The sequence below is a fragment of the Elephas maximus genome, chromosome 5, assembly GCF_024166365.1.
Source record: "Elephas maximus indicus isolate mEleMax1 chromosome 5, mEleMax1 primary haplotype, whole genome shotgun sequence".
Taxonomy (NCBI): domain Eukaryota; kingdom Metazoa; phylum Chordata; class Mammalia; order Proboscidea; family Elephantidae; genus Elephas; species Elephas maximus.
This window is the reverse complement of record NC_064823.1, coordinates 125,151,538-125,178,054: the sequence shown is the minus strand read 5'-3', so window position 1 is coordinate 125,178,054 and position 26,517 is coordinate 125,151,538. Positions and strand designations below refer to the sequence as shown.

The window sequence follows — 26,517 nt, the reverse complement described above, 5'->3', positions numbered from 1 at the left end:
ACCACAACAAAACGGGGGGACACAGAGCCTTGGAAAGCTGCTTAACAATTCTTTCTTCATAACATATTATCAGTTGTTGCTAGTCTGGTCTTTCTTCTGTGTATACAAGCACAAAGGAACATAGCTAAGCACCATGAACTTAAAGTACACAAACAACATCTACTCAAGTGAATTTAATTCAGTACAGGATAAATAAGTATTCTCATTCTCCAGGTCCTGCTTACTGTCATTTTATATTTAAATTAACTGCTTAGCTATTGCTTGAATCTCAAGGAAGTAGAGTTGTTATGAGTTAAACAATAGGTAAATCCTTCTATGTTAACAGCAAGTAGCAATTATGCTCACTCTTATGTATTACCTCCTCAATTCAAAAAACACTCCATAGATAAATCCTGAACCATCCAAAAAACTGAGAACATAGAAACAAAGAAAACTTTTGCCAGATATACTGGTAAATCCCTAATGTTTTGTCCCTTAAATGCAGTCATTGCCATGAGCACCACTGTTACTGAAAGGCAGTATCTTTGTCTAAATAAGGTTGTACACAACTGAAAAATACACTGCATGAGAGGCACTTGATAAGGCACTTGATTCATCATGTTGTTGCTGCTGCTGTTGTTAGATGCCTTCCAGTCAGTTTCCACTCATGGCGACCCCATGTGCGACAGAAGAAAACACTGCCAGTCCTAAATCATCCTCACAATCGATGTCATGCATAAGCTGATTGTTGCAGGCACTGTGTCAACTGATCTCACTGAGGGTCTTCCTCTTTTTCGCAGACCCTCTGCTTTGCTAAGCATGATGTCCTTCTCCAGGGACTGATCCCTCCTGATAACGTGTCTAAACTATGTGAGATGAAGTCTTGCCATCCTTGCTTCTAAGGAGCATTCTGGCTGTACTTCTTCCAAGACAGATTTGTTCATTCTTCTGGCACGTCATGGTATATTCAATATTCTTGGTCAACACCATAATTGGAAGGCATCAATTTTTCTTTGGTCTTCCTTATTCATTGTGAAGCTTTCGAACGCATACGAGGTGATTAAAAACACTATGGACTAGGTCAGGCACACCTTAATCCTTGAAGTGACATCTTTGCTTTTTAATACTTTCAAGAGGTCTTTTGCAGCAGGTTTGTTCAGTGCAATGCGTCGTTTTGAGTTTTGACTGCTGCATCCATGGGCAATGGTTGTGATTTCAAGTAAACTGAAATGCTTTTTAAAACTTCAATATTTTCTCTGTTTATCATGATGTTGTTTATTGGTCCAGCTGTTGAGGATTTTTGTTTTCTTTATGTTGATGTAATCTATACTGAAAGCTGTATTCTTTGATCTTCATCATAAGTGCCTCAACACCTCTTTGCTTTCAGCAAACAACATTGTGTCATCTGAATATCACAGGTTATTAATGAGTTTTACTCCAACCCTGATGCTGCATTCTTATTCATATAGTGCAGCTTCTTGGATTATCTGTTCAGCACACAGACTGAATAAATATGGTGAAAGGACACAACCCTGATTATAAACCACACAGTATCCCCTTGAATGACTGCCTCTTGGTCTGTGTATACATTCCTCATGAGCACAATTAAGTGTTCTCGAATTCCCATTCTTTGAAATGTTACCCATAATTTGTTATGATCTAAACAGACTAATGCCTCCACGTAGTCAATAAAACAGAGGTAAACATCTTTCTGGTATTCTCTGCTTTCAGCCAAGATCCATCTGACATCAGCAAAGACACCCCTCATTCCATGTCATCTTCTGCATCCAGTTTGACTTTCTTGAGTTCCCTGTCAATTTACTGCTGTAACTGCTTTTGAATATCTTCAGCAAAATTTTACTTATGTGAGATAGTAATGATATTGTTGGATAATTTCCACCTTCTGTTGGATCACCTTTCTTTGTAATGTGCAAAAATATTTATTTCTTCAAGATGGTTGGCCAGGTAGCTGTCTTTCAAATTTCCTGGCATAGATGAGTAAGCATTTTCAATGCCGCATCTATTTGTTGAAACATCTCAATTCGTATTTCATCAATTTCTAGAGTCTTATTTTTTGGAAATGCCTTCAGTGCAGCTTGGACTTCTGCCTTCAGAACCATCAGTTCTTGATCATATGCTACCTCCTGAAAGGTTGAACGTCAACAAATTCTTTTTGGTACAGTGATTCTGAGTATCTCTTCCATCATCTTTTGATCCTGCCTGTGTCTTTTAGAATTTTTCATGTAGAATCCTTCAGTATTGCAACTCAAGGCAACAATTTTTTCTTCAATTCCTTCAGCTTGAGAAATGCCAAGTGTGTTCTTCCCTTTTGGTTTTCTAACTCTAGGTCTTTGCAGATGTCATTATCATACTTGTCTTCTCCAACTTTCATTAGATACGTTCCGTTCAGCTCTTTTACATCATCATTTCTTCATTTTGCTTTAGCAAATTTTCTTTAGTGGTTTCCAATTGTCCTAATTTGTGCTTCATACATTCCAAAGTTCTTATTACTACTGGTTGTTTGCACCTGTTACTTCTCATTTTGAGTCGTACCACATCAGCACATGAAGGTCCCAAAAGCTTGACTCCATCCACGTCATTAAGTTCAATTCTCCTTTGAGGAGGCAGCTCCTCCTCAGTTGTATTTTGAGTGCCTTTCAACCTGAGGGACTAATCTTCCAGCACTATATCAGACAATGTAGATGTGGAGAAGGACATCACGCTTGGGGTGATTCATCAGAGACACTTAAAGAGAGCTGCCCTTTTTATTATTTATGTACTTAAAAAAATTTTTTTTTTATCGTACTTTAGCGGAAGGTTTGCAGAGCTAATTAGTTTCTCATTAGACAATGAGAAACCCCACATGTCAACATTCTTCCTTTCTCGACCTTGGGTTCCCCATTACCAGCGAAAAAGACGAAAACCTCAATGAGATGGATTGACACAGTGGCTGCAACAATGGGCTTAAGCATAACAACTGTGAGGATGGCAAAGGTACAGGCAGTGTTTCCTTCTGTTGCACAAAGGGTTGCAATGAGTAGGAACCGACTTGATGGCACCTAAGAACAACATATCGTACAATGTTCTACTGCTATTCATAAGGTTTTCAGTAGTTAACTTTTTTTCAGAAATAGACCAAGTCCTTCTTTCTAGTCTACCTTAGTCGGGAAACTAGCTAAAACCTGATCATCATAGGTGACTCTACTGATATTTGCAGTATCGGCTGCATAGTTTCCGGCATAACAGCAACATGCTGAGTAGGACAAACTAGAGTAGGACAAACTGACAGGGTGGTGGAGTGATTCATCATAGACACTTAAAGACAGCTGTCTTTTTTATTATTTATGTACTTAAAAATTTTTTTTTTATTGTACTTTAGATGAAGGTTTGCAGAGCTAATTAGTTTCTCATTAAACAATGAGAAGCCCCACACGTCAACATTCTTCCTTTCTCAAACTTGGGTTCCCCATTACCAGTTTTCCTGTCCTTGCCCCTGGATTGGTGTGCCCCTTTAGTCTCATTTTTTTTTAATGGGCCTGTTTGATCTTTGGCTGAAGGGTGACCCTCAGAAATGACTTTCATTATTGAGCTATACGAGTGTCCAGAGGCCATACTCTCGAGCTTTCTCCAGTCTGTCACACCAGTAGGTTTTTTTTTTTTTTTTGAGTTAGAATTTTGTTTCACATTTTTCTCCAGCTGTGTCCAGGACCCTATATTGTGATTCCTGTCAGATCAGTCGGTGTTGGTAGGTGGGCGCCACCTATTTGTGCTGGACTCAGTCCAGTGGAGGCTGTGGTAGTTGTGGTTCATGAGTCCTTTGGACTAATCTTTCCCTTGTGCCTTTGGTTTTCTTCTTTCTCCCTTGCTGCAGATGGGGTAAGACCAGCGGAGTATCTTAGATGGCTGCTCACAAAATTTTAAGGTAAAATAATTAGGAACGAACCCCTCCAGGTCATTAAGTCAACTCTATTTTGAGGAGGTAGCTTTTCCCCAGTCCTCTTTTGACTGCATTCCAACCTGAGGGGTTCATCTTCCGGCACTATATCAGATAACGTTCTACTCCTATTCATAAGGCTTTCACTGGCTAATTCTTTTCAGAAGTAGACCGCTGGGTCCTTCCTCCTAGTCTTAGTCTGGAAGCTCAGCTGAAATCTGTCTACCATGGGTGACCCTGTTGATATCTGAATACCAGTGGCATAGCTGCCAACATCACAGCAACATGCAAGCCCCTGCAGTAGGAGAAACTGACGCACATGTCGGGGTGGTGTTGTATAGATGCCCTTTATAATGTTGAGAAATTTACCTTCTATTCCTATTTTATTCAGAGTTTTTATCAGGAATGAGTGTTGACTTTAACAAATGCCTTTTCTGCACTGACTAGGATGATTATGTGTTTCTTTTCTTTTGTTCTATTTATGTGGCAGATTATGATGACTGACTTTCTAATGCTGAACCATCCTTGCATACCTGGTATGTCTCACTTGGTCTTGGTGTATTATTGTTTTGATATGATGCTGGGTTATATCGGCTGGAGTTTTGAGAATTTTTGCATGTATACTCATCAGAGATACTAGTCTGTAATTTTCTTTTTTTGTGGTATCAGAGTTATGCTGGCTTCACAGAATGAATTCTGGAGTATTCCTTCCTTTACTATGTTCTGACATAGTTTGAGTATTACTAATGTGACCTCTTCTCTGAATGTTTGGTAGAATTTTCCAGTGAAGCCATCCTAGTCAGGGATATTTTTTGGTTGTTGTTGGGACTTTTTTTTAATTCCTCTTCAATCACTTCTCTTGTTATGGTTCTGTTCAGACTTTCTATCTCCGTTGGTGTAAACTTAGGTAGGTAGTGTGTCTAGAAATTTGTCCTTGTCCTCTAGGTTCTCAAATTTGTAGAAGTACAATTTTTCATAGTATTCTGTTATGATCCTTTTTATTTTAGTTGGGTCTGTTGTAATGTACCCTATCTCATTTCTTACTTGGGTTATTTTCTCCCTCTCCTGTTTTTCTTTTGTCAGTTTGGCCAATGGTTTATGGATTTTTTCAAAGAACCAGCTTTTGGTCTAGATGATTCTTTTGACTATTTTTCTGTTCTTTCTTTATTTCTGCCCTTATCTTTATCTCCTTTGTTTCTTTTGCTGCTTCTAATTTTTTTTTTTTATTTGTTTGAGTTGTTGGGCTAATGTTCTGATTTTAGCCTGTTCTTTTTTGATGGGTGTGTTTACTACTATAAATTGACCTCTGAGCACTGCCTTTGCTGTGTTCCAAACGTTTTGGTATGATGTGTTTTCATTCTCATTTGATTCTAGAAAATTTTTTGATTCCCTCTTTGATTGCTTCTATTACCCAGTTGTTTTTAAGCAAGGTTTTATCCAGTTTCCATGTATTTGACTTTTCTTTTTTTTTTTCTTGCTCTTCCTATTATTGATTTCTACTTTTATAGAGTTGTAGTCAGAGAGAATGATCTGCATTATTTCGATGTTCTGGGTTTTATCTGAGGTTGCTTTGTGGATAAAATCTGATACATTCTGGATAACGTTCCACACGTGTTGGAAAAGGATGTATAGTTTCCTGCAGTTGGTACTTATGTACTTTTTCACAGAGGTATAATTTACATGCAATAAAATGCACAATATTGTACTGTTTAATGTGCTTTAACAACTGTAAATACTCATGTAGCCATTACCCAAAACAGGATATAGAACATTTCTATTACTTATAGTCTCCTACTGACCCTCTTCCCTGCCAATACCGTAAACATTCTCCCCACCTCAGGCAACCATTTTCTAAGAAGAATCATGTCACTATTTTGTGTCTAGATTCTATTGGATGAATGCATCATTGTCCTATTAACGGGCATCTGGAATGTTTTCAGGTTTGGACTTTTTCAATAAAGCTGCTACACACATTCTTGTTCAAGTGTTTTTGTGGACATAATACCTACAAGTGAAACTGATGGGGTCATGAGGCAGATGTATGAATGACTTCATGGAAAACAACAACAGAAAAAAAAAAAAAAAAGAAAACAGCCAAATAGTTCTCCAGAGTGATAGTGTGATTTTACCCAAATCCGCCAGGCGCTCCTTGGAAACTCTACGGGGCAGTTCTACTCTGTCCTATAGGGTCACTATGCGTCGGAATCGACTTGACGGCAGTGGGTTTGTTTTTTTTGGTTTACCAACAATTTGGAAACCCTGGTGGTGTAATGGTTAAGTGCTATGGCTGCTAACCAAAGGGTCGGCAGTTCGAATCCACCAGGCACTCCTTGGAAACCCTATGGGGCAGTTCTACTCTGTCCTATAGGGTTGCTATGAGTAGGAATCGACTCGACGGCACTGGGTTTGGTTTGGTTTTTACCAACAATTTATGAGAGTTCTAGTTGTTAGTCTTTTTGATTTTAGTCACGCCAAAAACCAAAATGAAACCAGCTGCCATCGAATCAATTCAGACTCATGGTGACTCCATATGTTTCGGTGTAGAATGCATGCTCCACAGGGTTTTCATAGCTGTGATCTTTTGGAAACGTATCACCAGGTCTTCTTCCATGGTAACACTGGGTAGGTTCAGACTGTCAATCTTTCAGTTAGTAGCCTAGCATTTAACCATTTGTACCACTTAGGGGTTCCTTCAGTCATACCAGTGGGTGTAAAACAGTATTTCATTGTGGTTTTAATTTGCATTTCCCTGATGACTAATGATGTTGAGCACTTCTGGTTCAATGGCTTATTCCTAATCGTCCCTTGCCCATTTTTTATTGTTTTGTTAGTCTTCTTATTACTGATTTGTAGAAGTATTCTTTATACATATATTTGTGTATACATATGTGCGTGTGTGTGAATGTATTTTTCTCAGTCTGTGATGTGCGTATTCATATTTTTAATAGCATCTTTTGATAAACATGCTAAGACTACAAAATACTAAATGTTTCAGTTTAAAAAGAACTTTTAGATATATTCTTATTTAAGCATTAATATAACCTAGTATGCAGGACTCATACAATCATCATATTACAGATTCAGAAATTGAGGTGGAAAGGTTAAATATTCACACAACAAACTCTTAACAGAGCGAAGATTTTCTGATGCCAGGTTCAACATTCTTAGAACTACGTCACTAGTTTCCTTTCCATTTTTCATCTCTGCTCCCCACCTCTATTCAACAATTATTAAATAAAAACATTTTATTAATTACTTCAAACCTTTGGGAATATAATAATAAGATTCAATACATAAATACGACATCACATGAGTCAATTAATTAAAACATATAGGAAATGTATTAGTATATTAGTAAGATTCATTTTAACTTCTGGGTTTTGCCTTTTTTGTCCCAGTTTTTATTAATTTCCATTAACTAAACTCAAGCTACTTTTGCCTCAGGGCATGACACATTCTCTCTTAATTTTATTCACTGTGCTGCTAACTTATAGACTATTTTATATAACACATATTTAGATTTTTCTTCAGGGCTAAAGTCATTCTCTGCCAAAAAAAAAGTGAGGCACTTAGAGAGGCCATATGAAATTCTTCACTGTGTTACTAAGTGCATGAATGTCATATCCCAGAGGTTGAATTAGGTCATCAGCTTACTATGCATTTTATTTACTATCAGGCTGTGATTTCGAAGCAAGAGGGCTGAGAGCAGTATAAAACAGGAATGTCAACACCCAAGAAATAAAAATGTACACAAATTCAAATACTTCATATATAAAAAATAATATATATATATCAAAAAATACTTCATATATAAATACCTTCAAATCCTTGTAAAGAAAGAGGTACCCATCTCGTAAAACAAAATACCGGTCTTGAAACTTATTGCCAGATAGTATTTTAGATGGTTCTTCTTTGATTTTCAAAACTCCCTCTTTGATACTTTCCAGGGCACTCCTCTCTGTAAAGTATAGCGATTACTTTTGTAAGTTATGTACATTTCTACTTATTTGGAATATAATATAAACATTAGCATATTTTCAGTTTTGATAATATAAAGTAATAATTTGTTTTCTACCACTAAGCAGCCCAAGATTCATTTCTGGGAATACCATGCTTCAGAACAGTATTACTGTTTATATTAAATAGACTTGTGTTGCCCAGTATGGCAGCCATTGGTCACAGGTGGCTACTGAGCACTTGAAATGTGGGTAGTTTGAATTGTAATGGGCTTTTTATACATGTAAAAGGAGCCCTGGTGGCACAGTAGTTAATAGTTAAGCACTTGGCTGCTAACGGAAAGGCTGGTGTTTCAAACCCACCAGCCTCTCTACAGGAGAAGGATGTGGCAGTCTGGCTTTGTAAAGATTTACAGCCTTGGAAACCCTATGGGGGCAGTTCTACTCTGTCTTTTAGGGTCAATAGGAATCGAAATCGACTTGACAGCAGCAGGGTATAAATGTGAAATACATGGGTTATGAAAACTTGTTAGAAATATCATAGTTTAAAATACTGATTAGATGATGAAATGATATTTTAGATATAAGGGACTAAATTAAAATTAAATTCACCTGTTTCTTTTTACTTGCTTAATGTGGTTACTAAAAAAATTTAAATTACATATGTGGCTTGCATTGTATTACTTTTGAACAGCACTGGAAGGAACAATGCAACTTCACAGGCAAAAAGACAAACATATCTACAAACTCTGACACAGGAATCCAACAGTTGGTAAGGGATTAGAGTAATTCCTATAAATTTGAATCAGATAAAAGAAAGGCAAAATTGCTAAAATAGAGCATCTGAAAACAGTTGTAGCTCCTGGGCATACTGTCAATGTCTCACGCTTAGAAATCATTTTAGCTAATTCTATTAAAGAGAACACTTTTGGGTGAGAACACCAAATTTGTATTTGTTTTATCATGTGTAAATTTGTCAATTTATAGCTCCAGTCTAACATTTTCCCCTAAAATCCAGACTTAAGATATTCAACTGCCTATTTGAGAACTGAAAAATAGCGGAAAGAAAAAGTCAACTAGCCACGACACAGTTGTTAAAGTGTCAACCTCTGCTTCTGCTGTGAAAGAAGAAGAAATTATACTTGCGGACCTGCTGCGGTGATTCTATCAGACAATGTACATAAAAGGTGTATGGCTGGGCACTATGTAAGAACTGGGACCATTTGCAGTTTGTTAGTATTTAGGTGATACAATTTTAAATATTCAGGCATAGTTTTTCTAAGTTATAAAACAGCAACTTGGAAGACTTCAGAGAGTCCTTAGTTGTAGACATAACAATCCCTTGGTTTATTTTTGTTTTTGGGGGGAGAGGGGGACCTTTACTTATAGAACAAGTAATAATAAACATCTCATAAGGTTTTCAAGGAGTGGCTGGTAGATTCAAACAGCCCACCTTTTGGTTAGCATTCTAAGCTCTTAACCACTTCTGCACCAGGGCTCCAACAAATGCATAGGACTGTACATGCCATGAGAAAACAAGAGTTAAAAAAAAAAAAAGAAATTCTTTATAACTTAAATATGAGTGTGGAATGATTACCTAGAAGCAAAAATCCCTAGGATTAACCACTTCACTGATCATAACCACAAACAAACAAAAAAAACAAACAATTTTCATGATATGCATACTTGCCACAGACAATATAGGTTTTATCACACTGTCATACTAACAGGTTCCTTCTAGGTACTTTGTTACTTTAAAATATTATAAAAAACATATTACAAAACTTATATCATAAAAAACATATTACAAATCTTATCTCCTTGGTTCAATCTTTGATGGTCAATTCTGCAGAAAAATATTTTAAAGAATATATCATAGCTAAGTACTTTCTAATTACTTTCTAATTAAAGTAAAAGAATAATTTTCCAACTAAAGTACTTGAAAGGCAGATTTTAACCCAGTTAGAATATCAAGAGAAAATAAACTACATAAAAGTAGGTCCCAGTGAAACACTGTAACACATCCATTCTTTCATCAAGTATTAACTGAGGGTCTACTATGCACTGGGTTCTATGGTACCCGGTAGCTCAGTGAGTAAGAGCTTGGCTGCTAGCTAGAAGGTCAGCAGTTAGAATCTACCAGCCACTCCTTGGAAACCCTATGGGGAATTTCAGCTTCGTCCTATAAGGTCACTATGAGTTGGAATCAATGGCAATGCATTTGATTTTTGTTTTGTTTTAGGCACTAGGTTCTAGGAATATACAACCAGCAAGACAGAAATGGTCTTTGCACTTGTAGTGCATGTTAAAGACAGAATTAAACATGGATTAAAACAATAATTGTATATCTTATGTTACTGGAAGTATAGGATGCAATTTAGAAAACACTGGATGTGCTTGGTGATTCAGTTTAGAAAAGGAAAGTAAAGAAAAGCATTTATAGTACTGGTGTTTTAGAAACAGGTATTCCAAAGAGCACTAAATATATTACCATTAAGGCATGAGCTACAAATACTGAATACAGCTTAAGTCAGACAAATTCCACTTGTATGTTTTGACTTAACCATTTTTCTTCAGATTTTTATTCAAATGAGCAAAACCTTTCAAATTCCAGCAATAAAAAATAAGTTCAGACCATTCATAGGTCAAAGGGAAACAGGCTTAGAATATAAAAAATACACTTTTGATTTTTTGTTGCATATTTGCTAAAATTTAATAATTACTGTAATGGAGCATGTTATCTAAATCTTGGAATACATACTTTCAGGATGAAGGCTTGGAGAGGACCATATATTAAGGCGGCAAGAATTAAAATATGAAGCTCTGATATACCAAGGGTTTAAAAGACTTTCTAAAAACTCTCAGAACTAAATTAGTCTGGTCCAGAATGTTAAATTAAGAAGAAAGACACTAAATTAAGGGCCAAAGCAAAGCTATAGACTTCGGGGAACATGGAGGGAGACCCACAAAAGGTCATGAATTGAATAAGGCTTCTGGTAATTCACTCTCCCAACAGTTCAGGTATAGCTTGGTGCCTGACTTTGGAATACTTCATCCTAATATTTTTCTTTCCGTCCACCTCCCATCTTGGGCAGAAAGCTTATTATGCTCTCTTGCTCCAGAAGACTAGTTCAGTATAGTTTATGCCAGCTGTGTCTACCATACCTGCTGTCCTGACTTTATCTAGGTTTGAGTTCTACGGTCCGGTTTGTCAGTATGCAAGTTTCATAACCTGGATATCCTTTGTGAGCTGGAGTTCAAATGCCTGCAATTTAGATCTATCTTTGCACTGGGGTCCCTGTTTTACAACTCTTGAGATTCTAGCCAGAACTTCTGTCTCCATGCTGTGCTTTCAGTCTCTCTTTCTCTTCTCTGAAATCCTATTCTCCACCTACTCCTCCATAGCACACTGACCTTTTTAGATGTCAAACTTTTCTAGCTCCTAAGACGTCAGAGTATTAATATGTCTAATGCCACATCAGCAGTCTTTCCAGCTACAATCTCTTATTACACTCGTTCAATATCTATCAGACCCCTTTAACCTATACAAAAAGAAAGATTGATTTCATATATCACATGGTCCATGATATAAACCATAGGCATGGTGTTACATAACTTACTATCCACTGAAAGGCGCCTGGTGGTGCAGTGGTTAAGAGCTCGGCTACTAACCAAAAGGTCGGCAGTTCAAATCCACCAGCCACTTCTTGGAAACCCTATGGGGCAGCTCTACTCTGTTGCTATAAGTCAGAACCGACTTGACGGCACCTAACAACAACAACAACATCCATAGAAAACTTCTTTGTAGTAAGAATTTTAAAAAAAGGGGGGAAAAAAAGGACAGCATGTTTATTTGCTTTTAATTGGAAAACAAAAACAGCTATTGCACATAATTAATGTACTGAAGGAAGCCATTAAGTAAGAGACTTGGGAAAACCAATTACTATTTTTTTTCCACCTAGCATAACAGGTCTAAAGATTTAATGCACTCCTAAAGCACTTAATTCCCCCAGAGAAGGATTCTGGGATGCACCTTAATAGCTATTTCATTTATTACCTTTTTGTCTTTTGTTCCCTCTATTGAATTATTAAAACCCTCTCCCATTTTGGTGGTTGCAAGGAGGAGGAAGAAGAAGGCTGGTGGAAGTATAGTGGAGGGTCTTTAGAATTAATACTATGGCTAAGAAAACAAACTGGTATTCTTAGTTGTACTGAACTCTCATATCATATTAATTAGAAAAGTTCTTAAAAATCAGTATGTATGAAACAAAACAGAATGGCCAAATTTATTTCTATAAGAAACTGACATATTATGTTACCAGGACAACGAAACTAGTATTAAAAAAAAGGGGGAGGGAGAGTTCTTCTAAACCATTTAAAAAGGTTCTTACACAAAAGTAACTCCTGTTGTTACTGTTGTACACCTTTGAGTCGATTCTGACTCAGAGTCACCGTACAGGGCAGAGAAGCACTGCCCCACGATGTTTCCTAGGCTGTAATCTTTATGGAAGCAGATCTCCAGGTCTTTTTTCCTACAGAAGCAGCTGGTGGATTCAAACAGCAGACCTTTTGGTTAGCAGTTGTATGCTTTTACCATGACACCACCACGGCTCCTTCAGTGGTCCCTTATCCAAATAAAATAATCAATCTATGGGGGAGTTGAGGGAGGAAAAGAGGAGTGAACTTTTCCGACTATCCTAGTCCAAACGTGTTATCGTGCTCCTAAACTGCAAACATGTGGCTGCCGTGGGTTGGAATTGACTTGAGGGCAACTAACAACAACAACCTGGATAGGAACGAATTTGCAGTCCTCTCAACTTTTGTCAGTACTTGCTCTGTTACAAAGTATTTCATCTATTCATTAACTTTAAAAAGTTTACTTCGCATGTACTTTCAATGAATTAAAAAAATGAGTAAGATACAGTTTTTTTATGGGAAAACAACATGTACAAGAGAAACTAAACAAGTAATGATATCTCCTTGAATGAGAGCATTCAATATTAGAGGAGATGCCAAAAATCACCTAGTTGAACTGCTTTTCTGTGCTCGAAAGCTCTCCATAAGCATCCTGTACAGAGTAGTCATTTAGTGCCTTCTCTTTCTGTGTGTAATCTTATATTTAAATAGGTTTCATATGTCTAGGTTTCCTGTTCCTTGTAGGTAAAGATTATGCTTAACAGTTCTTTAAATTTTCCAAAGCAGATTCTTGCATGAAACAGGGAGCTAATAAACACTCACCAATTAATTTTCTCACTGCAGAGCTATACTATTAGGAGAAATCAGGACATTCATACCCATAGTGAGTATCAAGGATTATCATCAATTTCCAAGAAAAATACTTCCACTTAAAGCGGGCTAGGTCTTACCTTCAATCTTTTACACATCTTTGGATTAAAAAGCATTTGATGGGGAGTAGAATGTAAATTATTTCAGCTAGACCATGATTTATGGACTCATACCATTCTTGCTAGAATCTTCTCTTCTTCCTAAGTCAGTTGATAGTGAATGGCTCTGCATTCCAGGTCTGAATTTGCCAGAAGCAGTTGCATTCTGAGCTACTCTATTCTAATGCAAATTTAATTCCAAAGCATCTGTCATGTGCAGCAGTCTAAATTTAGAACCCACAGGGATTTGCATTAAATCTCATATCTTAAAAGTATTCCTTCCCAACTGAGATCATTCAGAGTCAAACCTCATGTATCACATACTACGGGGGTAATTTTAAAGAACTTCAGTAATTTTAAAATACCACTTCGGTAACATAAAATTATGTATTCTGGAGTCTTACAGAAGCTATAAATTTATGGTTTACTTGCAATAGAAATGCTAAAAACTTAACTGAATATAAAAGATAATGATAATAAAAGGTAATCTAGTAAGATTCGCTATGACAAAGTCTAAATGGCAACTTAAAATGAAGTTCTATTTTCCCTGTTTCAATGTCTCAGTCATAATCCATGGAGTAGAAAAGAAATTTGAGGACTATTATCTTTCTTTTCAAGTTAGTTAAGTTCTCATTACAATAATGGCACTGGCACAAAATGTTTCTAAGAAATAAAATGCTGCTTTTGAAAACATAATTGATTTTTAAGTAGAGGCAAAAGAAAATTCATTTGTACCCATATACTTCTATAAAAGTTATGTATGTTGCCTCATTAACTTAAATGAATGAGCAGAAATTAAGTGTGGATGATTCTAAAGTATCTTCCTACTTATGAAGTCTATGTTTTAAACTGTTCAGATAAAGCTAAAGAAAAAAAAAAAAAAGGGAATTACAACCCCTAAACTACACCAATAGACTTATTATTTGATAAAATTTTGATTTAACAAGACAATGGTGAAAACATAGTATCAAACAAAAACACTAGATGCTTACGATTTTTCCATAAATAGAAAAATCATATATATATGTGTGTATGTGTGTGTGTGTGTGTGTGTGTGTGTATATGAGCAACACCACCCGTCTGTCAGTTTGTCATACTGTGGTGGCTTGCATGTTGCTATGATGCTGGTATTTCTAGAGTAGGTATTCACTGTGATCCACAGGATCACCCAAGATGGACAGGCTTCAGAGGAGCTTCCAGACTAAGAAAGACCAGGAAGAAACACCAGGCAATCTACTTCTAAAAATAAGCCAATGAAAATGTTACAGATCCCAACGGAACACTATCTGACTTGCTTGCTTTGTTCACATCATAGGAGGGATAAAGTGCAAAGGGAGGAGATCATATTTGGCGAAGTAGAGGGCCAAGAAGGGCATGGGAAACTCTCAGTGAAAGGGACTCGCACAATAGCCGCAACGATAGACTCAAACATGCTGGTGATTATGAGGATGACACAAGACTGGGCAGTGTCTCGTTGTGTTATACTTAATATAGCCATGAATCAGAGTTGACTCGACAGCAGCTAACAACAATGACAATATAGCTATATATCTATATCTGTATATACACCCATACATATATTTGTAGACACACATACATACGTGTGCAGGTAGGTAGGTAGGTAGGCAGGCAGACAGAGGGAGAGAAGGAGAAAAGGAGGAGACATATTGGAAAGAACATTTGTGATACTAAAACCCTGAAACCCGTTGCCTTTGAATTGACTCCAACTCATAGCAACCCTAGGGGACAGAGTAGAACTGGCCCATAGAGTTTCCAAGAAATGCCTAGGTGGATTTGAACTGCCAACCCTTTGGGTAGCAGCTGTAGCACTTAACCACTACACCATCAGGGTTTCTTTTGTGACGCGAGGTACCAAGTGTAGGGGGCAGGGTGCAAATGATGCGGTAGTGGTGCTTGAGGTTTTACCAAAATGGTACCATGTTAGCTATTTGTCACTGAGAGGAAATGCGGTTGCAACCAACTACCCTTGTTTTTAAGCTCTGCTGTTTTCTACCCTGCCCACCAGTTGAGAATGAGAAAACCTTAAGAAAGGAAAAGAAATCTTTAACATTGTTCTCTTTCTGCTGTGAAATGCAGTAAGTGTTTCTGAGATGATCCCAGTTTTTCTGCTAACAAATTGACAGAGAAATCACATTTGATTTACTTTCATCTATTTCCTTAGATCCCAGTTCTACAGTGTAGTGGATGTAATGGATGGAGCAATAATTCTGGAGTAGGCGGTCATTGTGATTGATATAGGAGACATTTACCAAGACAGAGATAAAGTAGACTGAATATCCAACCAACCCAAAATCTATCACAAAGTACACCTCGTAAAAGGTATTTATAAGCTCCCGGTTACTGCAGGATAAAACTATAAGAAGAAGAAACCGATAAAAAAAAAAAAGTCCAAGCTTCTTTAAAATGGCAATCCTAAATTCAAGCACGAGTAGGGCCAATTGCGATGAAAAGAGAGGTTATTTTGCATTGACAATCTGAGTGTAAATCAAGCTCTAATTAAAAACATTTATAAAAATTTTATGGGCTTAAAAAGTATTTTTAAACATTTACCTCATAAGTACTGCTATATCTGAGCAGAAATGCAGAACCATGAATATGAAATGGTCTAATGAATGTGTTTGCTGGTAGCAATTCTCTAAGAACTAATTTCTTGGAAGAACTGTAGCTATTACAGTAACAAGTTGCATACTGGTTTGGTAAAATGAGGCAGGGATGGTTCAGGGACAGGGATATGCTTCATAGTTTCTGACCTGTTAGAGGTGTAAAGGAGATATGCGAGCAACACGGAAGTTTGTTGACATTGTTACTCTAGAGAATGTTTCAAACAAATGCCTGAAAATAATATGGTGGCAGCTTTCTTTCCATCCTTGGGTTCTCCAGATCTTATGCAAGATGGCTTATCTAGTCCTCAGAGGCATTTGGTGCTTTCACAACAGAAGGACTCTCTTATCCCCATAAAGAAGATACTTAGGAATATGTGAGGCATTGTTATAACATCCAGTCTTCCTACCCCACTGTAGATAGAGCCAATGCACTGTTTGTCATTCTACCACTTCTTCCTGCTCTTAGACAGCATTAAGATTTTATCCAGATGAGCTTGCTCTCAATCAGCTCACTCTGTACATGGCTGATTTTTTTTTTTTTTTTCAAAGATCAAAAAGTCCCTTCTACAAAACCTCTATATCACAGCTTTTTATGATCTTATTCTTAGGGATTTTTATTTACATAACCAGGGTCCTAGCATTCTAACAATATCTAAGAGAGTATGTTTTGAGTAAAGGTTTCAAAGAGTTTCCAATGTGGAGAATTAGAAACATTTCAGAGGATAATTAGAGAGAGAGAAAAAAAAAAAAAACTCGCCAGAAAGATAAAAATTTACCTGAAAAGATGACTTATTTTCTAAAAGAAGATAAACTATAAGAATCTATCATGCCTATTTCATAACGATGATGGGACTTGGTTCATATGCTCCACGCTTTTTCTTTACCCCAATATTACAGTGAAAGAATAACAGAATTTGAGAGCTAGAACAGATTTCATAGATTATTTAAACCAGGGTGTTTCAGCCTAGGCACTATTGACATTTGGGGCCCGATCATTCTTTGTGGTGAAGAAGCTGTCCTGTGTATTGTAGCAGCATCCCTGGTTTCTATGTGCTAGATCACAGAGGCACCTCCACACCTCAGTTGTGACAGAAAGTTCTCCAGACACTGCCAAATGTTCTCTGGGCGACACTGCCCCTTGTTGAGAGCCACTGCTTTATGCCATGGATGTATGTCACCTGTGTTTAACTAGACAGAAATTCTACTGGAATTCTAAAGAAGGTTTGAGGGGGGTGTAGGCAATCTCATACACAGGAGTAATACAGAAATTTAAGATAAAGAAATTTAAGAAAGGCTAAATTTCTACAGTAAAAGAATAATATCTGTTCCATTTACCTAGATGCTACTAAGACTAAAGTGACATAGTTGTTATATTGTTTGCATTTGGTAAAAAAAAAAAATACTTTCATATGTTTAAAATACAAAGGAAAGTATCATGAAATTAGAGATACTTTATTGGATTAGCTTTGATTTAATTAAGAGCTTGCTGAGCTAGGCCTATTAGTTAGAAACCCCGTAATCATATTGAACAGGCTTACAGCATTTAAGAGCTGTACCATCCCCTCTCCCATTTTTATAATTTGACATTCCCAAATTCAACATTTATTAACTGTGTGATCTAGGGCAAGTTACATAACGTCTCCAAACTTCTCTTTACTCATTTATAAAATTCAAATGAGAGTACAACCCACAGGAAAGTTTAAATGAGCTTTGGTGCCTATATGGTTCAACTAGTAATACATGATTAATAAACAGAAATGATTATTATTAATTATAAAAGTTGTGGTAAATTTCATATTACAAAATTGAATCCTTTTGCTTTTGGTGTTGGTTTACACATAGTGCTGGCAGGGCAAAAAATCTTTTTCTAATCTGTCAATGACCACATGAGGCAAGCATGAAAGAATCTGAAAATGAAAGTTTTCTAATAGCTCATTCAGTTCAGAGACTGTCTTATGTGGTTCACTTGTGCTAGCTAATTTCTAATTTAACCTTACATGTGCATATGTCTTTTCTCTGTTGAAGAGCAAGTAACCTCACTAGAAGTGTTGCCTTTTTTGTGTTTGCTCTCCCAATATCACCATGGCAAAAGTTAGAATTATAGTAAGCACTGAATCTTAGAGCTTCATAGTGTGCACTCCTGAATGCCTACAGAATTTTGAAATATAAGCATAATTCACAAAGAAGACTCATCATCAATCGAAAAATTTGGGAAACACATAAGCAGTGCGAACAATCCTTAAAAACACAAACCATTGTGTCTAAAGCCTTTATTTGGGGACTGCAAAACTAGTCAACAATTACCATCATGCTACAAACCAGGAAAATTCTTACTTTGGCACTTAGTAGTCTTATCTATATACTCTTCTTTTTCCTCTACAACAGTAAGGATTTTCTAATTTCTACTTTGTTGGTAGATTCTGTTTTGGGTTGCCCGTTTTTTACCTTTTCAAATACCACCTGTACAATAATAAGTATCCTTTAAAAAAATCCTTTAGCTACCTGAATTTTCAACTATCATTGCAATGCGAAATAATGGAACCTACCACTGTAGTGCCTGATTGTGTCAATGGTTAAGAATTGCTTCACCACGAGATAAGCAGAACCAGGTTCGGCTAATGAACTCCATTGAAGCACCTGCTCCAGCACATTTTCTGTGTAGTGAAGAGGGCGCTCTGCAAAAAATAAAAACCCAAAAATCAAATTGAAAAGAAAAACATTAAGATACCAATTTTTATTTTATAATTATAAATTAAAAATGTCCTTTTGAAAAGATCTGTATGCAATAATATACATAACCATAGCTTATATAACACAGTAATAGCTCTAGCACTACAGACTAAGAGACTCTAGCACCTAGAATACCTTTAAGCATAAAATGAAATTTACTGTATAAATACATCCATGCAGGTACACTTGCTTGCTACTCAACTGCTTAAAAAAAATCAGAGATGCTTTCCTCAAGATAAACTCTTGGAAGTAATTCTTGCTACATTTTTTTATATTAATTTAAATAATATTCTGGTTTCCTTAGGAAAAGCTATTTGCACATACAAAAATTCAATAATTTTAGAAGTACTAGCAAAATTAATCTTGCTCAGTACTAAGTAAAAAACATAAGTTAACCCTTTTCATAGCACAATAAAATTAGCATCTCATATTTCTAACCAATATTAGTGAACAACTTACAGCTGGTATTTGCATTGTCAATTTATATGAAATTATAAGATATTACTTCTACATAAAATATATAAAAATAATTACAAAGGGGTACTGAGTCATCCATGTTTAACTATTAATAGAAATATCAATCAGAAACATTATGTGGCAATATCATACATTAACTGTTGATAGAATAGGCTAATAAGAGATTAAATGAGAGCTTAAAGATGTTTCCTTTATTCTATCCTTGATGAATACTCATCCATATACATTTTGTTTTAGGTATCCATATTTTTAAGTGCATCACAAGTTCTTAGCACAGATTTAAAAAAAAAAAATTTTTACAATTACCATCAAAGCTTCATAGGAATATTTTTTGCTGATCAAAATATGTCCATCAGTTAATAAAATGTAACAACAGGAGCATATGCTGGGAAAAAAGAAATTTAAACCTTTTCACAGTACACTGAAAATAGCATAAGTGAAATAGCAAGAACAGAAGCTCTGACACAAAGGTGTTGGTGCAGCTTTCCTCCGCAGCCATATATGTCAATTCAGCTCCCTCAGACGCTGTTTTAAATGTAAGGCTCATAGCACTCAGGCTTTTTATTTTTGGTTATAATATAGTCAGGCAAATGACAAACGAACGAACAAACAACATGCCTAAAGCATCAAACTCATATATCACCCATGACATTTTAATTGGTAATAAAATTACAAGTAAAAAAGACCAAATATATCACATTCTCCCTAATACTGCTCTCTCTTGTTATGAGCACATTATTCTATAAGTCATCAATAATCTTCAGGTCCATAAAAAAGAGAACAAGTTTTCTGCTTCAGTGTAAATAACCAGATCATTGCTCCCTAGTCAGTAAACTGAAACCCAGTTCTGCATTCTGTGCTCATTAGAGTAAGCCACTCCTTATAATAATGCCCCCTGCACCCCTCCCCCCGCCAAAAAAGGAGTCAGTAGGTTATATTCTCTTGGAGGTAAACCTGTCTACCTCTGTTTTGCTTAGTATTGTATCTCCTAGATCACAATGCTGAGCACATAACAGATGCTTAATAAGTACTTGAGGAATAAACTATCCTGCAAATTTTTTTCGGTGGTTCATAAATTGAACAGAAAATATTTGCAGACAGATTAGCAGGCAAAAATATAATTCTTTGTAAAACCAGGTGCGATCTTTTGTGATATATCAGTCTTGATTTTCTTCAAATTATTTTCTACAAATTGGGAAAAAATAATTGCCCATAATTTGCTGAAGTTATAATTCAACTGTTTATTAACCCATAAATTTGATGTCTTCTATTAATGGAGATTAAGATCAAAATTAAATGTACTTAAAGTCAAAGGTCAGTTTAGAGCGAGCACTACCTTTATGTCTGGTATTCTGTAACTCTTGGTTCCTCTACTTGAGAGCACTGAGCCATTATTGTCTCCATTAACAGCTGCTATTTACTGAACAACAATCAGGCACTAGGCATTATTTATATACTGGGTGTTTGACATCAGTTACCACTTTTAATCCTCATAACAACAGTGGATATTATTATTCGTATCTCATATAAAGGAAGAAACCAAAGGATCATACAGATTTGGTCACTTGCCTAATGTCATATAGCTGGGTAGGGTGAGGAAAAGTCATCCGACTTGAAAGGCCAAATTCTTATATAGGGTTGCTATAAGTTGGAATCGACTTGATGTCAACAGGTTTGGTATTTTATACTAGACAGCACTGGGTGTCTGGGTTTTAGCTTTATTCTCGGCAGGCACGTGAGCCTACCCAAGATGGGTTTCTCACACGTAATTTAGGGGTTAAAGAGTACCAACTGTCCAAGGCATTTTTGAGTACTGAATAAGGTAACGTAGGCAAAAGTGAAAACCAGTGTCAGTTCCCCTTTTCCCCTTCTCTTCCCTATCCCTTGTGGGAAAATGGTAAGGAAATAATGGCAAGATAGTTTCAAAATCCTGCATGTACGGGGATGATGACACTGTAGTTGCCTTGAAGATGAGAACAGCATTTTTAACCAGAATGCAGGAACTGGACTGAAACAAAAGCTTACTCTATTACAAGATTAAATTGGTAATGAGGCTTCTAAATGTCAGAATATTTATATTAAATAGGGTAACTATTACAAGTAGCTACTACAGTGGTAGCTCTAAAGTTTCTTAGTTATATTGGGAAACATATCATAGCAGATACAGAGGCTTATCAACAGGCATACAATTCATTTTGTTTGCAAAAAGTCAGTCAAATATCTTGTATGAAATACTTCAGGAGAATGAAAACTCTTAAGATTCAAGTTCCTATATAAAGAATGGATGTGAAAAATGGGATGAAAAGATAAGGAATGTTTATTACACTTCCAAATATTAGAATTATGAAATGGCACCAAAACCTACCTTAAGAAAGTGATAAAACTGAGTCATCAAACATTGTTACAATATAAATGGCTACAAATAAACATGTTTTTACTTATAGTTACATTTACAACCATCTGTCATGACAGATCATATGGTATTAAGTCATCTGGCGTACCAGAATTACTAGAAATAAATATAATTCAATTGCATACTAACTATGGCATGAAGATAGCAAAAAATTCAGTGAACAGGTTACTGTGGTGGTTCTTTAGCTAGGCAAAAGTTACCAATTATTTAAAATCTTTTTCACAGAATAAAACGCCTCCCTACTTAAACAGAGAACCATCTATTTTCCACCTGGAATAACAGTTGTCATCCTTAAATTTCTGGTAGTAATGATATGGGATTTCTAAAGACGATTACAACTTTCCCAATAATTAAAATCTTAGTGTCTGCCTTAGTCATCTAGTGCTGCTATAACAGAAAGACCACAAGTGGATAGCTTTAACAAAGAGAAATTTATTTTCTCACAGTCTAGTAGGCTACGAGTCCAAATTCTAGGCATCAGCTCCAGGGGAAGGCTTTCCATCTCTGTCGGCTCTGGAGAAAGGCCCTTGTCATCAATCTTCCCCTGGACTAGGAGCTTCTCCACACAGGAACCCTGGGTACAAAGGATGCACTGTGTTCCCAGTGCTTCTTTCTTGGTGGTATGGGGTTCCCATGTCTCTCTGCTAGCTTCTCTCTTTTTTATCTCAAAAGAGATCGGCTTAAGACAGTATCTAATCTTCTAGATCCTCATCAATATTAACTGCTGCTAATCCTTATTACATCATAGTGATAGGATTTATAACACATATGGAAATCACGTCAGATGATAAAATGGTAGACAATCATACAATACTGGGAATCCTGACCTAGCCAAGTTGACAGATATTTTGGGGGGGACATAATTCAATCCATGACAGTGTCAAACTTAGAGCTGTGTAAGTCTGCCTCTGTCTTGTCCACATAATCAGTGGGTGGCAGCAATTTATGTGTCAGTCTGAAGGGCTGGAAAGAATCCTGATTAACCTTAAACAGATACTCCTTATCATAGTGACTATGAGGAAGAAACAAAAAATGTTCTGCTATGATATTGCAGTATAGATAAAAACTGGTTCATACACCTGAACCTCTCAGTGGAGAAGCCTACTTAAATTACGTCCCTCAAGCAGTAAGCCTCCCCCCCGCCCCCCACCCCCAGAACATGAAGAAACAATGGGGTGTGGGTGCTATATGGGCAGGGGATGAGTTCACTTTTAAGATGAAGAGTCTCCCTCTCTGGAGGTGATACCATCCCCTAGGGTGGCTTTCAGGTTGTCCTCATAATTGGTGGCTATGGGTCAAGGATGCCTGTCGTTTTTCAAAAAGGCAAGAAAGAATTGTTCTCAATCCAGCCCAAATTTCTAAGATCCCACCAGACCAAACATTAGAGGGGAAACCTACTTATAAATTAATTGATCCCAGCATCTCCTTGAGCTTTATAGTCTCAAAATATTTTACACGGTTTTAATATGCACTTATTTTTTCCACGACTGTCATGGCCACATAAACAAAAAAAGTTCGTGCTCTGGTTTAGTCAGAACTTCTCTAAAAGTCCTTCACTGTTCCAGAAAAGCACTTCACCAACAATGGCAATGCTGCTAATGCATTTGGAGTTATCAATACGGCACGCTTATATCATTCTGCCTTTGTAGCTGTCACATCCATGATAACTGCATTCCCAGGTTTAGGAATCTATTTTAATGATCTTTGACTACTTAGGAGTGCCTGAGAATTTACATGTTGTAATACATATTTTCCTCTTATTTATTTTTATACTATATTAGGGTGCTGCATTCATTTTTCAAAAAAAATTAACAGATTATCTTAGAAAAGTAAAGAGAATGTTATATTTATTATATAAAGGGCACAGCACATTAAGTATGACAGGGTGGAGAACCATTTCTTTAAAAACTGCAGATACCTAAAACAAACTACAAGAAAATAAAATGGAGCACTTTGGTTTACTTGCTTACTTGTTGATGCATTTATTTATTTACTCATGTTTGCTTACTACTTGGAGGGTTTATTTTTACATTAAAAAAAGCACCAATTTCCTGCTGACATTCCTCCTATCAACGACAATCTTGAGACTATTTATGTCTTTACTTTTTATCTTATTTTTATATTTCACTTTATCTTCCCTGCACGTTACTAGAAATAAAGCTTTTAACATTTTAGAAGATCAGGTAGTACACACAGGTTCCATCTGCTTCAGTAACCCAACAAAATCGTAGGCCCCTTTGTGGCTTCCCTAGCACTGTTCCTCTAGAAGCACTGAAAAAAATAATCTTAGGTTTTTTTTGCAAATTCTACTTGTGCAGTTGACCTAACTTTAAAACCATGCCACAGCTGAATTCCTAACTCTATTAAATGAATTATTCCTTAGTGCACATGGGGTGTTTCTTTGATTATATATTCAGATACCCACAAATCAAAATAACTCGAGGTAAGTTTTTTATATCTTACCTTTTTTTTTTTTTAGAGACAAGGGCCCCCAAATTAAAAATTTCCATTATATCTTGCCATTTGTGATGTTCTAATTATCGCATGCAAGTTGATAATCAGTCATTGTCAGGGTATCTCCTGATTTCTTCAAGATGAAATTTATAAAGTGTTTTTGGAAATAATACACTCCCTCTTCTAGATAGATACGATTTCCTTTCTACCATCACCCCTTCTGCTCTCTCCTCTCAGTTGGGAGAACCCAAAGGCACAGAGCTCCAATGCTTGGAGGCAGATATATGCTTTAATGTAACTCGAGCCTTAAGAGAACAGGGGTGGTAGGGAGAGGATGCCCACCCAAGTCCATGATTCATCCTACTGCTGTGGATCTCCTAAAAAACAACAGACACAGAAGCATGCAGGAGACAATCGGCTATTCAAGCACTAAGCAGGGCTTTGAGATGTCCTAGTGAATTCTAATCTACAAGCAGGGATCACTTTCTATGTGCCTTTGATATCTGGGTGCATCTCTCCAAGGAGAGACAGTTCAGGTCACTTAGGTCCAGAATGCATCTATTTTGCTCCACCTCAATTAAAAAGGTCACTTATGGGGTACTTTCTACACCAATGCACTATGGAAGTGGTAGTGAGGGATATAAAGGTCTAAGACATATATTGTATGCTCTAAAGAAACATATGCTCTTGGGTCAAGCCAGACACATATACATTACTATTGTATAAAGAAGACAGTATTAAGTACCACAGACCTATAAACAAATGATCAAAAAGAGACTGATGTGAACTATGTTCATCTGAATATCATCCTGGAGCAAAGGTCATTGGATATGGACCTTGAAGGATGAATGAGTAAAGAGAAATTTAAAGTTTAAAATGGTGAAACACTATGATCGGTTTTGCAGTATAAGAAATAATTCTGGCAGTAATTCTGACCATTATCTTTTCCTCACAAATACGACGAAGCTGGTAAACTAGGCAGGCCCTTTCCTTAAAATTAAACAACATCAACAGCAAAAAACAAAAGACCCTACCAACTTTAAACACATAGTTATACAAAATTATGCTTTACTTATTCAAAATACATTAATTGCATGCCTCATATGTATTAGGCACAATGCTAGACACTCGTTATGTGCTGTAAAGTCGGTTCCAACTCATAGCGACCCTATGCACAGCTGAACAAAGCACTGCCTGGTCCTGTGCTATCCTCACAATCGTTGCTATGCTTGAGCCCACTGTTGCAGCTACTGTGTCAACCCATCTTGCTGAAGATATTCCTCATCTTCCCTGACCGTCTACATTACTAAGCATGATGTCTTTCTCCAGGGACTGGTCCCTCCTAATAACATGTCCAAAGTACGTGAGACAAAGTCTTGCCCTCCTTGCTTCTAATGAGTCTTCTGGCTGTACTTCTTCCAAAACAGATTTGTTCATTCTTCTGGCAGTCCATGGTATTTTCAATATTCCTTGCCAACACCGTAATTCAAAGGCAGCAATTCTTCTTCAGTCTTCCTTATTCACTGTCAAGCTTTCTCATGCATATGAGGTGACTGAAAACACTATAGCTTGGGTGAGGTACAGCTTAGTCCTTAAGGTGGTATCTATGTTTTTTAACACTTTAAAGAGGTCTTTTGAAGCAGATTTGCCCAATGCAATGCGTCTTTTGATTTCTTGATTGCTACTTCCATGAGCATTGATTGCGGATCCAAGTAAAATGAAATCCTTGACAACTTCAATATTTTCTCTGTTTATCATGCTGTTGCTTATTGGTCCAGTTGTGAGGATTTTTGTTTTCTCTATGTTGAGATGTAATCCAAACTTAAGGTTGTGGTCTTTGATCTTCATCAGTAAGTGCTTCAAGTCCTCTTCACTTTCAGCAAGCAAGGTTGTGTCATTTGCATGATGCAGGTTGTTAATTAGTCTTCCTCTTCATATAGTTCAGCTTCTTGGATTATTTGCTCAGCATACAAACTAAGTATGCACACCTTTCTTGACTTTAAACCATGCAGTATCCCTTGTTCTGTTCAAATGGCCATCTCTTCATCTATATACAGGTTCCTCGTGAGCACAATTAAATGTTCTGGAATTCCCATTCTTCACAATGTTATCCATAATTTGTTATGATCCACATAGTTGAATGCCTTTGCATAGTCAATAAAACACTGTCTTAGTCATCTAGTGCTGCTAAAACAGAATACCCCAAGTGTATGGCTTTAACAAAGAAAAATTTATTTTCTCACAGTCTAGTAGGCTAGAAGTCCAAATTCTGGGCATCAGCTCCTGGGGAAGTCTTTCTCTCTCTGTCAGCTCTGGAGGAAGGTCCTTCTCATCAATCTTCCCCTAGACTAGGAACCCCAGGTTCAAAGGACACGCTCGGCTCCTAGCGCTGTTTTCTTAGTGGTATGAGATGCACAACTCTCTACTTGCCTTCCTTTCATCTCTTGTAAGATAAAAGGTGGTGCAGGCCATACTCAATGGTAACTGCCTTTACATTGGATTAGGGATGTGACCTGAGCAAGGGTGTTACACCCCATCCTAACCTTCTTTAACCTGCAGAGATTAT

The 26,517-nt window shown here is 36.7% G+C and overlaps 1 protein-coding gene across 4 annotated transcripts in view; it reads right to left on the bottom strand.

The window, feature by feature from the left end:
* Positions 1–26,517, bottom strand: part of ARAP2 (ArfGAP with RhoGAP domain, ankyrin repeat and PH domain 2) — a 247,799-nt gene that overhangs the window by 23,147 nt on the left and 198,135 nt on the right. For all 4 annotated transcript variants that reach the window (XM_049886379.1, XM_049886382.1, XM_049886381.1 and 1 more), the window contains 2 exons: positions 18,424–18,552; positions 7,732–7,871 (listed from right to left, as the gene is read on the bottom strand). In XM_049886379.1, coding sequence (XP_049742336.1) covers positions 7,732–7,871; positions 18,424–18,552 — 269 coding nt within the window. The remainder of the gene's footprint in view (positions 1–7,731; positions 7,872–18,423; positions 18,553–26,517) is intronic.